Source organism: Eptesicus fuscus, chromosome 2, assembly GCF_027574615.1.
Source record: "Eptesicus fuscus isolate TK198812 chromosome 2, DD_ASM_mEF_20220401, whole genome shotgun sequence".
Lineage (NCBI taxonomy): Eukaryota > Metazoa > Chordata > Mammalia > Chiroptera > Vespertilionidae > Eptesicus > Eptesicus fuscus.
Window position 1 is genome coordinate 112,845,590 of NC_072474.1, and position 14,488 is coordinate 112,860,077.

At 45.6% G+C, this 14,488-nt stretch overlaps 1 protein-coding gene across 1 annotated transcript in view; it reads left to right on the forward strand.

The window, feature by feature from the left end:
- Positions 1 to 14,153, forward strand: part of HS3ST1 (heparan sulfate-glucosamine 3-sulfotransferase 1) — a 29,443-nt gene extending 15,290 nt beyond the window's left edge. Inside the window, exon 2 of the mRNA XM_008150876.3 lies at positions 12,796 to 14,153. Coding sequence (XP_008149098.2) covers positions 12,905 to 13,840 — 936 coding nt within the window. The 5' untranslated portion in view covers positions 12,796 to 12,904 and the 3' untranslated portion in view covers positions 13,841 to 14,153. The remainder of the gene's footprint in view (positions 1 to 12,795) is intronic.
- The last annotated feature ends 335 nt before the right edge of the window (positions 14,154 to 14,488 follow it).

Sequence of the window (14,488 nt, forward strand, 5' to 3'; positions counted from 1 at the left end):
GCTTTATCCAGGGCTATTGCATGAACGGCAATGCTTTAATTCCGAAAAGGATAAAATTCGGGCAATAATAACACCAAGGCCAGCTACGATCCGTGTTTTCATTGCTTCCATGCCTGTCTCCCGTCAGCTCCTTGCAGGCAGGGATGTGTGAGTCAGTGTTTCATCCCCCGTGCCGTTCACCGTACGCGTCAGTACTCAGGGCTCACTGAAACGTCTCTGTGTAAATGATCAGGTTAAACAAGGACATGCATATCCAAAGGAAAGACTAACAGAAGCCCTTGGGCCAAACCTGTGGTTGCCACGATTTTCCATTACCTTGCCCCAACTTGCCGCCTGCTGGGCTTCGAGCGCAGGACTTTGTGCTTCGTCTTGTTGCCATGGTGCTTTTCTTTCCACTGTTTCCTTCTTCTTTTTTTCTTTTTTTTCTCACCTCCCCCCAGCCCCCTTCCATCAGCTTGGCAACCAGCAGCTTGTTCTCTGTATCTATGGATCTGTTTCTGTTTTGTTTACTTTATTCATGGGTTTTGTTTTATTAGATTCCACATAAAAGGGAAATCAGATGGTATTTGTCTTTCTCCCTCTGACTTGTGTCACTTAGCATAATACCCTCTAGGTCCATCCATGTTGTTGCAAATGGCAAGATTTCATTCTTTTTTATGGCTGAGTAATATTCCATTGTGAGAAATATGAGATCTTTACCCATTCATCTATCGATGAACACCTAGGTTGCTTCTGGGTTTGGGCTATTGTAAATATTGCTGCAAAGAACATAGGGGTGCATATATCTTTCTGAATTAATGTGAGTTTTTTTTGTTGTTATTGTGGTGTTTTGTTGTGTGGTTTATTTTGTTGTTTTTTTTTGTTGTTTTTTTTATAAATACCCAGAAGTGCAACTGCTGGGTTGTATGGAAGCTCAATTTTTCTTTTTTTGGAGGAAACTTCATACTGTTTGCCAATAGTGGCTGCACCAGTTTACAATCCCACTGACATCGTTTGAAGAGTCCCCTTTCTCCTCCTCCTCGTTGGCACTGTTATTTGTTGATTTTTTTTTTTTTTTTGGCAGTCACTCTGCCAGTCTACTGTGTACCTAAATCTCAGGTCATGGCCCTCCTGGCTGGTGCATCCGCATATCCCTACTGCCTCCCAGAGACTGTATCCAGTGCCAACCCCAGCACAGCCGAGTGCCGGCACGCGCCCAGCCCTGGTCCTGCTGCAGACCTACTGGCATTCATGTTCCCGTGGGACTCCCTGCCCAGCAGAAGCCAAGTCTCTTCCCAGATTATGCCTGAACGTTGGAGGCCTTTCCCAGGGAGTCAGACCAGGCAGGCCCTCTCTGCTCCTCCACCAGCTCCATCCTCTCCTCTGTGCTCTCACGTACCTGTGACTGGATCGCTGCTCACACCCACATGGTGGCTGGTTTCCTTGCACGTGTGTCTTCTACTTTACAGAGAGCTCCTACGGACAGGAGCTGCATTATCTCTGAATCCCCAGGAATGCTGTGCAGTCTTAGAAACGTCATAGCGCCATGTAAAAGTTCAAGCGATCACGTGTGGGCCAAGTATAGACCTCAGACATCAGTCTCTGCAGACTTGCCCTCCAGTCTTTTTATTTTTCTCATGTTCACCTTATGTGGCAACTAACACCCATTTATTCCATTCATAAAAATCAGGAGTTTTCACATAAATATCCATGGTTGGATCTGTAAAAGCAAAAGATCAGAGGGCATTGGTCCCTCGCCTCCAAGAGCATCTGCAGAGCTGTCGGCAGCTGGAGTTTTACGCAGATCACATGCACATGCACAGCCTCTGGCTGCAGTCCCTCCCAGGACACCAGCTTCATAGGCTGATGTCACCTGCCGGAATCCAGGAGACAGGTGAGCACCCCCCTGGAAAGACGTACATAGCAGAAACTTACTGTGTCTTCTGAGGGCTGAGTATTAGTCTGCTCAGCAGCCCTAACAAAATACCACAAACCCGGGGCTTAAACAGCAACAGCATTGATTTTTCAGCTCTGCAGTCTGGGAAGGTGAAGAGCAAGATGCCAATGATTCCGCTCCTGCTGGGAGCTCTCACCTGGCTCGCGTGTGGTTGTCATCTCCTCATGTGCTCCTGGGGCAGAGAGAGCTCTGGTCTCTCTTCCTCTCCTTACAGGAGTGGGGAAAGTCCAGTCCAAGGGCCATATAAGGCCCATGAAATCATTTGGTCTGGCCCTGCCAAGGCATTAGGGGTGGGTCAATTAAATGTTTGATCAAATTTAACAGGCTAATTTTTTAATTAATTTTTTCCTTTATTGATTAAGGTATTACTTATGTGTCCTTATCCCTCCATGGCTCCCCATCCCCCAACTCATGCCCTCCCCCATCTCCCCCCAGTGTCTGTGTCTATTAGTTAGGCTTATATGCATGCATACAAGTCCTTTGGTTGATCTCTCCCCCTTACCCCCACCCCTTACCCCCACCCTCCCCTACCTTCCCTCTGAGGTTTGACAGTCTGATCGATGCTTCTCTGTATCTGGATCTGTTTTTGTTCATCAGTTTGTGTTGTTCATTATATTCTACAAATGAATGAGATCATGTGATATTCATCTTTCTCTGACTGGCTTATTTTGCTTAGCATAATGATCTCCAGTTTCATCCATGCTGTTGAAAATGGTAAGAATTCCTTCTTTTTTACTGCAGCATAGTATTCCATTGTGTAGATGTACCATAGTTTTTTAATCCACTATCTACTGATGGGCACTTAGGCTGTTTCCAAATCTTAGCTATTGTAAATTGTGCTGCTATGAACATAGGGGTGCATATATCCTTTCTGATTGGTATTTCTGGTTTCTTGGGATATATTCCTAGAAGTGGGATCACTGGGTCAAATGGAAGTTCCATTTTTAGTTTTTTGAGGAAACTCCATACTGTTCTCCACAGTGGCTGCACCAGTCTGCATTCCCACCAGCAGTGCACAAGGGTTCCTTTTTCTCTGCATCCTCTCCAGCACTTGTCTTTTGTTGATTTGTTGATGATAGCAGCACTTACTGTTTGTTGATTTTTTGATGATAGCCATTCTGACAGGTGTGAGATGGTATCTCATTGTTGTTTTGATTTGCATCTCCCAGATGATTAGTGGCTTTCAGCATGTTTTCATATGTCTCTTGGCCTTCCTTATGTCCTCTTTCAAAAAGTATTTAGTTAGGTCCATTGCCCATTTTTTGATTGGATTGTTTATCTTCCTTTTGTTAAGTTGTATGAGTTCCCTGTAAATGTTGGAGATTAAATCCTTATCGGTGATAACATTGGCAAATATGTTCTCCCATGTAGTGGGCTTTCGTGTTGTTTTGCTGATGCTTTCTTTTGCTGTGCAGAAGCTTTTTATTTTGATGTGGTCCCATTTGTTTATTTTTTCTTTAGTTTCCATTGCCCTAGGAGCAGTATTAGTGAAGATATTGCTTCGGTATATGTCTGAGATTTTGCTGCCTGTGGATTCCTCTAATATTTTTATGGTTTCCCATCTTATGTTTAAGTCCTTTATCCATTTTGAGTTTACTTTTGTGTATGGTGTAAGTTGGTGGTCTAGTTTTATTTATTTATTTATTTGCATGCATCTGTCCAATTTTCCCAACACCATTTATTGAAGAGACTGCCTTGATTCCATTGTATGTTCTTTCCTCCTTTGTCAAATATTAATTAAGCATAGTGGTTTGGGTTGATTTCTGGGTTCTCTATTCTATTCCATTGGTCTATATGTCTGTTCTTGTGCCAGTACCAGGCAGTTTTGAGAACAGTGGCTTTGTAATACAGCTTGATATCTGGTATTGAGATCCCTCCTACTTTTTTTTTCTTTCTCAGGATTGGTGCAACTATTCGGGGTCTTTTTTTATTCCAGATGATTTTTGGAGAGTTCGTTCTAGATCTGTGAAATATGCCTTTGGTATTTTAATGGGGAGTGCATTGTATCTATAGATTGCTTTGGATAATATGGACATTTTAATGATGTTGATTCTACCAATCCATGAACACAGTATGTTCTTCCATCTGTTTATGTCTTCCTCTATCTCTTTTTTCAGTGTCTTGTAGTTTTCAGAGTATGGGTCTTTTACCTCCTTAGTTAAGTTTATTCCTAGGTATCTTAATTTTTTTGGTGCAAAGGTAAATTGGATAGTTTTTTTAATCTCTCTTTCTGTAAGTTCACTATTGGTGTATAAAAATTCCATAGATTGCTTGGCATTAATTTTGTATCCTGCTACATTGCTGAATTCATTTATTAAGTCTAATAATGTTTTGATGGAGTCTTTAGGGTCTTCTATGTACAGTATCATGTCACCTGCGAATAATGGCAGTTTTACTAGTATGTCTTCTTTTCCAATTTGGATACCTTTTATTTCTTCTCCTTGTCTAATTGCTATGGCTAGCACTTCTATGTTAAACAGAAGTGGTGAAAGTGGGCATCCCTGCCTCGTTCCTGTTCTTAGGTGAAATGGTTTTAGTTTTAACAGGCTAATTTTTAAGTTGATAATTTTGTATGGTCTTTGAATGATGTTATAAAGATCCAATGGCCCTTGGCAGAAAAAAGGTTCCCCACCCCTGCCTTAGAAGGACACTAACCCCATCATATGTCTCATCTTCAAGACCTCCTCTAACCCTGAGTCCCTCTCAAAGCCCCCATCTCCAAATACACAAGCATCTGGGAGAACACAAACATTCAGTCCCTACAGGCTAGCCCCAGAAATGAGGCCAATCCTCCCCTGCCTTTACCAGTCCAGGGGAAGAATTTAGTTTGGTTTGTATGTATTTATTTTTTAGTTACAAACTATTCAATATTTTCTACCCCAACACAAAAGGAGCCCAGCCTTCCATGTCCTGTGCACTGGCAAGGGCATCCAGAGACCTCTGTTTCTGATTCAGCTCTGCTGCCTCATGCTTGACCTTGGGGTTCTGTTCTCTGCCTGCCTCAGTTTTCCCTTCTGCAGGGATCTGGACAAGACAAGGGGATGACTCGTGGCCCTTCAGCAGCTAATGCACCTTGTGTCTTTCCTGGTTCTTTCTGGTAAGATGTATGGGATTTCTGGGTGCTCCCATCCACAGAGTGATGTCAACTGTCCACTCCAGCCAGGAGACTCCCACATTCAGAGGGCACCAGTGTGGCGGTTAGGTCTCACCTGGAGCAGGATCAGAAGGCCATGCACACTGGCATGCACTGAGGCAGCCACTCCCGTTCCTTGTCTGCTGGCACAGCCCCCCTTTCCACTCAGCTGCACCAAGTAATAAGAGAGGCCCATACGCCCTTCTGTCACAAAGCTCCACGTGTGCTGCCTCTAATGAAGGATTTATTTAGGTCAAGGCTGCCTCCTGTGCACAGCAGTGCAGATTAAACACGTTGAGGAGAGGTAGCTGTTCCTCCTTTTCCCTCCCAGACTCATGGATCTGGCTGCCCATTATTCCTGAGGGGGCGGGGCAGTCACAAAGGACTCAGTGGCTGTGTGCCCCTTAGAAACAGAGAGCCAGCACCCCGTCCAGGCGATGCTGTCCTTGTTTCCTCGAGCCTCCGTCTGGTTGAGTCACTGCAGTGCTGTGGATCGTGAACAAATGAGTTTGACTAATTATCATGCCTGGATCCCATTTATACCACACAGCTTTCTTTTTTAGGGACAAAAATAGCTCCCAGGATTTGAGGGCTTGCCATGGGCCAGGCGATATGCTAATATCCTCAGCATCCACACAGCCTGTTGTATTGAAGCCTCACAGGTGAAATGTAGGGCCAGTGCATTCGACCTAAGACTATGAGCTTCAAAGCTGCCTGCAGGATTTTCAGCAGTAGAGCTGAGATTTGAGCCAGGTTTGGGCCCCAAATCCTCTGTGAAATACAGCATCTCCCCTCTGCCTGGCTCTGGGGATAACACCACCTCTGAAGCCAGACCGATCTCTCTATTTTGTCTTCCGCAATTGTTTTCATCCTGCAGTTAAAAACAAAGAACAGTAAGAACAAAAACCAAAAGAAAATTGGCCACCCTGCTCAAGGCCAAGGTGATTAGAATCCAAATCCAGATATGCCCAGAGATTCCAAGCTCACAGCTGGGCCCAGGGGTTCCAATATCACAGCTGGGCCCGGAGGTTGCAAGATCATGGGGCCCTCACCATCCAAAGGCCCAAATGGGCAGCCAATTTCCCTGGGAGCTTGTTAGGAACACAGACACCCAGGCCTCTCCAACCTCTCAGATCTGAATCTGCATTTGGAAGTAGATCTCCAGGGGATTAGAGTGTGCCTCTGAGTTTGGAAAGCATTGGGCTGAGCTCCTGGGAGGGAAGCTTCAGTCACCTCCCACCTGCAGCTTCTAATCCAGGCCCTTCTGCCCTAATCTCTCACCTTATCTGGAGAAGACCGGGTGGGTTGAACTCAGACTCCCTGTGGGACAGGCCACATTGCTCATCCTCAGTGCATCCTGGAGTTCTCAGAGGCTCAGAAACAACATTACCAGTTATTTCTGGTGACCCCGAATCCCTGCACCTTTCCCCACACCACGCTGCCCTTCCTGGCTTGCCTGGGTATTTCATTCCTTCAGTCCTGGGAGTACTGCTCAATATCCAGTCACCCTTTTGAAACAGGGAGGAACATTCCAGCATTTCGTAGATGCAGGGGAGCATGGAAGGCTGGAGGAGGAGCATTGAGGGTCCACCCCCTTTCCAAGGGGAAAATGGGCCCACACCCTTCTTTGTCCAAGATGGTAAATGCGGCCCAGGGAAACTTACCAGCATTCCCGGGACTGACCTTGGGTCCTTTCCATCTTACCGCGCAACAATCGCCATCAGTAAATCCAAACAAAAGCGAATGTCAGCATTTGTAGAAAAGTGTCATGTGTAGGCAATTTCTAGAAAATAAATATTTATGCAAGCCTTGAGATACCACTGTCCTTTCCCAGACTGACAGGCACAAGCTAAACCTATTTCCTCTTTCTCTGTTTCCAAGAAGACCTGCCAGGAGGGACATTTGACACCCCTGCCAAGTATTCATCAGTAGTTGTGTAAGGACAAAAGTGAAGATGTGTGTGACTCTGAAAGTGAACAAATGATCTTATCCTGTTGATTGCTCTGAAGTCGGTTGGATAGGAGAATGACAGCTCCGTTGTTCGAACTGTCTTTAACCAGGTTTCAGTGCATTCCAGAAAATGAGATCACTCAGCACCCGAAGCTGGAGAGAGGCAGTCCTGCATTGCAGTAGAAAGGCTCTGGTCCTCTCTGCTTGCTCATCCTGCTCTTGCTAAGCTGCCCCGGCCTGGAACACACTCCCACTGCCCACAGAGGCATCACCCGTCACGGGCAGGATGCAGTGGGCTTCAGAGATGGCCTGCAGAATTTTAGTTTTCATACTTCCTGGGTCTGTGACCTTGAGGAGGTCATTCAACCTGAATAGCACGATTTCCTATTTGTCATGGGGAGAAAGGCACTGTGATTTATTTATTCAGTGTGGGGAGTCTTGTTTAATCATGATGGCATCCATAGGAAGTAGGTTTTAGCCCATTGTGCAGAATTGCACATTGAAACCCAATAGGTAAGAAGCTTCTTATCAGAGGTCAGGCAGCTGTAAGAATTCTAGCCTGGATCTTTCCAATTGCAAACACTTCTTTGTTTTTCCACATCTGCATGCTATCTTCTTGTTGCTTAAAAAATGTAAAATAAGCCCTAGCTGGTTTGGCTTAGTGGATAGAGCATCGACCTGTGAACCGAAGGGTCCCAGGTTTGATTCTGGTCAAGGGCACATGCCGGGTTGTGGGCTCGATCACCAGTGGGGGGCGTGTAGGAGGCAGCCGATCAATGATTCTCTCTCATCATTGATGTTTCTATCTATCTCTCCCTCTCCCTTTCGCTCTGAAATAAATAAAAAATATATATATTTTTAAATGTAAACTAAAATGAGAATAACCACCTCTTGGTATTGTTGCGAGTATCCGAAGGGGTCATTTATATATGAGTACTTACCGTCTGGCACACAATGGACACTCAGTAAGTAATCTTTTCCTTCCCAACCCTTTTGTTAAACCCTTAAAGGATGTGTGGTTGAGTGCTTTGCTCATCCCTGTTCTCTGGGGGAGACTCTTGCCTGTGACAGCTGTGTCTCTCTCATGTGCTAGGGCCGGGGAGGTGTCCTGCAGAGGGATCACTGACACCACTGTTCCCGACGCACTGAATGCCCCTCCTGTGAAATACTCTTGGTATTTCATTCTATCATGAATCTTCGGGGGGTGGAACTTGGAGAATATATTGTAGTTAATTACATTTGAAATCTAGGTCATGATGTGAATCATGGAATAAGAAAACTTAAGGACAAAATTAAAATATTTTTGAAGGGTTATTTCACTGCTTCCCCTCCTTTTTTAATTAAAATATTTTCTAGACTCTCGGGTGACCCTGTCCAACTATCATTAGAAATGCTGAGCCCGCCTTTCAACATCTGGTTTCTGTTTGACTCTCCAGGGGCTGAAAAACTCACTTTGGATGCAGTCGTTTTTATAGACAAACTATTGGGTTTCCCTTATACTGAATTAAAAGTCTTTCTCAGGACCTTTGAACATGTGTCTTGCTTTCGATTACATTTGACATGTCCATTCAGCAAATAGGATCTCCAGCAACCACTGTGTCCCGGAAATCACCCAGGCCCTGGAAGGGTACAGCAGGGGGGCCTGGACTCTGACCAGGAGCCGGCACTTAATTGCATTGTTTTTAGTGTGGCTCCTGGAAAATTTTAAAGCGCACATGTGGGTCATTTCCGCATTTCTAATAAAAGTGGTAATAATACATTTGACATAGGGCAAGATTTGACTAAGTACCAGAGACACATAAATGAATAGTGGTTACCGTCACCTCAGGGAAGGGTTACTCTCACCTTCATGAGCACCTCTTGATTGCCAGTGAAGATTTGAGTTTTTCTGAGAATGAACTAAAACTGTGGTATACTTTCATCTATACAATTCACATGCTGTGTGCCTGCTGTGGAGGAGACTATGGTTGACATTATGGAAGGGAGAAGGCATTGGTAAAAATGGGCACCCGTGTCAATGCTTAGGTAAAATGTTCGATAGGTAGCATAAATTCAGTCAGTATTTGTTTGATAAGGGAAAAAGTGCATATGTGGCTCACGGTGGATTTCTTTGGACGGTGCTTATTGATCCTCGGCATGTCACTGATACACAGTCCAAAGGTAACCACTGGAGATGGGTGGGATTATTACTATTCTATGGATGAGGAGACTGAGACTAAGAGAGGTTAAGTCACTTAGACTCAGATCAAACCTAGATAAGGACTCCTGACCCCATCACCTTTGTAAGTCCTTTGACTCTTCTACTGAATAGAACTAGGGAATGAGTTTCACCCTGTGGGTATCAACTGATGCTGGAGTTGGTAGCCATGGGGTTGTCATTGCTGGATAGGTTTTGGGGATCTTTTGGTTTAGGACCCCAAAACCATTGCCATTAGTGGATGTTGAAACCCCACGCTTGGGAGGCAGCAGTAATAGCAGATAGAACACAGAACTGGAACTCAGGAGCCACAAGTTCAAGCCTGGATTCTCCATGTGACTTTGGGCAAGTCATCTCGGGGCCTCCTCACCCACAAAATGAAAGGCAGTGGCTCAATGGCTCTCTTTTGCCTTGATGTTCAGAATCCCACTGTCAGGATCCATTCAGCTCAGATGTTCTGGCTTATAGGCTCACCTGAGCGTGGGGATCTTTGCTTTTCTACGAGTGTTACTAAGAGGCCCAGAAATTATGTCTATGCCACTGAACAATTATCAGACTACTACAGAAAGACTGCTACAGAAAGACTGTGGCTCTTAATGGCCACTGTGTTTGTGATATATTTTATATATATAAATTTACATATACAGATATATATGTGTGTGTGTGCATACATATACACATGATATACACTGAGCGGCCAGATTATTATGATCTCTGAACGCATAATAATCTGGCCACTCAGTGTATGTATGTGTGTGTGTGTGTGTGTGTGTGTGTGTGTGTATATATATATATGTATATATATATATATATATATATATATATACATATATATATATGTATATGTATAAATAAAAGGCCCGGTGCATGAATTCGTGCATGGTTGGGGTCCGGCAGCCTGGCCAGGGAGAGGGGACATGAGCAGTTGGCCGGCCTGCCTGCTGGTCGAACTCCTGGTCAAGGGGACAATTTGTATATTGGCCTTTTATTATATAGGATATACACTGAGTGGCCAGATTATTATGCGTTCAGAGATCATAATAATCTGGCCACTCAGTGTACATGTGTATACATATTAATTGGCTAAAGTTTCATACATGCACATGCTCTATACATAGCTCTCTCTATATATAGCTCATATATGTGTGTGTGTGTGTGTGTGTGTGTGTGTGTGTGTGTGTGCTTTTCTCTCTCTCTGTTTCCCTCTCTGTCTCTCTCTGTGTATATAAGATTTTACTAGTAGCTAAGCTTTTGCTTTCCATATAGCTTGAATATTAAATATTTTTGGAATGTAGAAGAAAGGATTACAATAAGTAAATACATTTTTAGAAAGTTTAAAGTAGAAATGAGGAGCTTGTAAACTACTGACTTCACAGTTTATTTATTTTTTGTTTTTCATTTCTGTTTTGAAAGGGCAAACTACATTTCATTTCTTCTCTCTGGGACTGCTGGTAATTCCCCTTTAGGAGAAAGATCTCCGATGTGCACGGTGCTAACCAGGATACCTCCTAACAGGGTGGGAAGGATGGTCAGACAATGTGACTTGCAGATCTGGCCTCCAACTCTGTCACTCAGGTGTAGCAGGGTTGGGGTGGGTTGGGGCCTGGAGTCGGGCACAAATTTATAAAAGCACACACATGTACATGTGCGCAAATTTATAAAAGCACACACATAAAAACATGTACAAGGCAAGCATAGCCGGCCCGTTCTGTTGACCCACATGAACAGTTGAGAAGGAAATGAAATTTGCCTGAAACACACTGAAATGTTCAATTGATTAAAGCAAATGGCCCATTAAATTGAGCTTATCCAATCAGTAGAACCAACCTTGAACCACATCTTGTCTGAACAGTCATCCTTAAACATTTCCCTTCCTTTCTCCAAACAGTTATGCCACCCAATCTTGCAAGTCTCTTCTCTAGCTTTCTGGGATTCTCTAGAGGTTTCCAGCTATTTAATTGCTTGTTATTTCATATACATTTTCCCCAAACAGTTGATATTTGAGGGAAATAGATCAACTGGTTTGGTCATTAAAATGGAAGCCCTGGGCATGGTTCTTTGTTTACACATTCTGGACAAGAGTTAAACTAAGTGAATTTTAAACCTGGTCTAAAGATGATGGGTCCTCTTGATGGAGAACACTTTTACTGGCTCTGGAAACCCCAGTGCCCAATCCCAGCCTGTCTCTACGCCAGTGGTTCTCAACCTTTCTAACGCCGCGACCCTTTAATACAGTTCCTCATGTTGTGGTGACCCCCCCAACCATAAAATTATTTTCGTTGCTACTTCATAACTGTAATTTTGCTACTGTTATGAATCGTAATGTAAATATCTGGTATGCAGGATGTCTTAGGCGACCCCTGTGAAAGGGTCACGACCCACAGGTTGAGAACCGCTGTTATAAACAGTAAGGCTTTGCACAGAGGAAAGCTTTTTGCCCTTTCTAATAACCTCACCTGTTTATCCCTCTAGCTCCACGTCAAACATTTCCTCTGCTGTGAAACCCTCCCCAACTGTTTCAGGCCAAATGAATGACCATATGCCCTCATGGGACCCTGCCTAGAGTGTAATCATAACATATATCGTGTCGATGCCTGCAGTCAGGTTGCATCTGTTAACCTTTCCCATATGAATGTTGCTGTACAAGCCACCCCAAAACTCAATGGCTGACAAGCACCAGAGTGCATTCTCACTCATGAGCCGGGGTGGCTCTGCTGCACCTGTCTCCCCTCTTCCTCCTGGGAGCAGGGGCTGCCAGGGCCCATTCTTCTCGTGGCGAGAGGGCAAGTGGAGACACACGTGGCCTTTCACTGCCTGGGCTGGGGACTGACCACAGGCCATTGGCCAAACCAAACCAAATTGTGAGGCAGTGCCCTCACAATGAGGCCACAGCAAGAACTGGATGGAGGGTGGGGTGAAGTGGGGTGAAGAATTGGAACTAAAGGATCAATCTTTCGACAGGTTCACCTGCCCTATTAGATCAGGAGCCCCATGGTGGAAGGGGAGTGGGGGTGGGCAGGGAGCAGGAACAATGTCTGCTCCTATATCACCTACCCCTAGGCCTGGGGCTAGGTGTTTGTTGAAGTCCAAAAGGCCTTTCCAACCCTTTCCTTTACAGCAGAGTTTGGCAAACTATGACTGCAGAGCCAAGTCTCTCTCTCTCTCTCTCTCTCTCTCTCTCTCTCTCTCTCTCTCTCTTCTCTTTATCTCTCTCTCTCTCTCCCTCTCTCTTTCCTCTTGCAAACATAGAACTAAACATATACATTGTTGGAAAACAAAATAAAAATAATATTTAAAGTTGTATCAGGACATAACCACACCCATTCCTTTGTGTGTTGTCCATGGGTGCTTTAGAGCAAAACAGCATTCTTGGAGTTGCCATGGAGACTGTATGTCCCTAAGCCTAAACCATCCCTACCTGGTCCTGCACAGAAATATTGCCGCCGCCGGCCCCTGCTTTACAGGTCAGGAACCTGAGAGAGCCCCAGGGAGGTGGACACCCTGCCCACGGCTACAGAGTGGTCCGCTCCATGAAGCCTGTGGATTTGGGGTTAATATTTTCCCTTCTTTGTTTCCTAGTAATTGGCTGCCTGCGACGCCCATGTGTCACTGACCAGGAGGCATTTCCTGCGGTGGCGCTTCATGACCCAGCGACGTCCGGCCTAGCGAAGCCCCCGTGGTGTCCAGCATGGCCACGCTGCTCCTGGGCGCGGCGCTGCTGGTGGCACAGCTCCAGCTGGTGCCTTCCCGCCCCGGCGCGCCCTGGGCGGAACCTGGACCACAGGAGCTGGTGTGGAAAGCAGCCACCCTCCAGGACCAGGCCCTGGACGGCGCGGCCCCCAATGGCTCTGCCAGGCAACTCCCGCAGACCATCATCATCGGCGTGCGCAAGGGCGGCACCCGCGCGCTGCTGGAGATGCTCAGCCTGCACCCCGACGTGGCGGCCGCCGAGAACGAGGTGCACTTCTTCGACTGGGAGGAGCACTACAGCCAAGGCCTGGGCTGGTACCTCAGCCAGATGCCCCTCTCTGCCCCCCACCAGCTCACCGTGGAAAAGACCCCCGCGTACTTCACGTCGCCCAAAGTGCCTGAGCGGGTCCACGGCATGAACCCGGCCCTCCGGCTGCTGCTCATCCTGCGGGACCCGTCGGAGCGCGTGCTGTCGGACTACACGCAGGTGCTGTACAACCACGTGCAGAAGCACAAGCCCTACCCGTCCATCGAGGAGTTCCTGGTGCGAGACGGCCGGCTCAACGTGGACTACAAGGCGCTCAACCGCAGCCTCTACCACGTGCACATGCGCAACTGGCTGCGCTTCTTCCCGCTGCACCGCATCCACATCGTGGACGGCGACCGCCTCATCAGGGACCCTTTCCCCGAGATCCAGAAGGTGGAGAGGTTCCTGAAGCTGTCCCCGCAGATCAACGCCTCAAACTTCTACTTTAACAAAACCAAGGGCTTCTACTGCCTGCGGGACAGCGGGCGGGATCGCTGCTTGCATGAGTCCAAAGGCCGGGCGCACCCCCAAGTGGACCCCAAACTCCTCCATAAACTGCACGAATATTTCCACGAGCCAAATAAGAAGTTCTTTGAGCTCGTGGGCAGAACATTTGACTGGCACTGATTTGCAATAAGCTAGGCTCCGAACCTTTCCGATACTGTAAGTTCTGGTGTACATCTAGGGGGGGAAGACGTTTTAAAAGGCATTTAAGCTATAATTTATTTGTAAGATCCATAAATGACTTCTGTACAGTATTAGATTCACAATTGCCATATATACTAGTTATATTTTTCTACTTGTTAAATTGAGGGCATTTTGTATTGTTTTTCATGGTTGTTAACATTGTGTAATATGTCTCTATATGAAGGAACTAAAAGATTTCACTGCAAAAAGAAAGAATAATAAATTCTGGAGACGCTGTCTTTTTTGAATATAATTAACTTGCCCCTGACTCAAAATAGCTGTCCATGTTACACCCATTGGAGAACCCATATTCCTTTGTTACTGAAAAAACAAAACAAAACAAAACAAAAAACCACAAACAAGTTTTGACGGATATTATGTTCATCTTTCCTCCTTTCTTTCCTTCATTGCTCTTTTTAATTTTGACTGTCTTGCTGTGGTCATCCGATTTACCATTTTTTATTGCATTGTAAGATTTATCTTCACTGAGACCCCCTGTTATTTTGGAGGAGGCAGTTTTGCCCACTCCTGACTTCAGCACATACCTGAGTATGGATTTCAATTCCATGTAAACTCAAGGTGGACAAA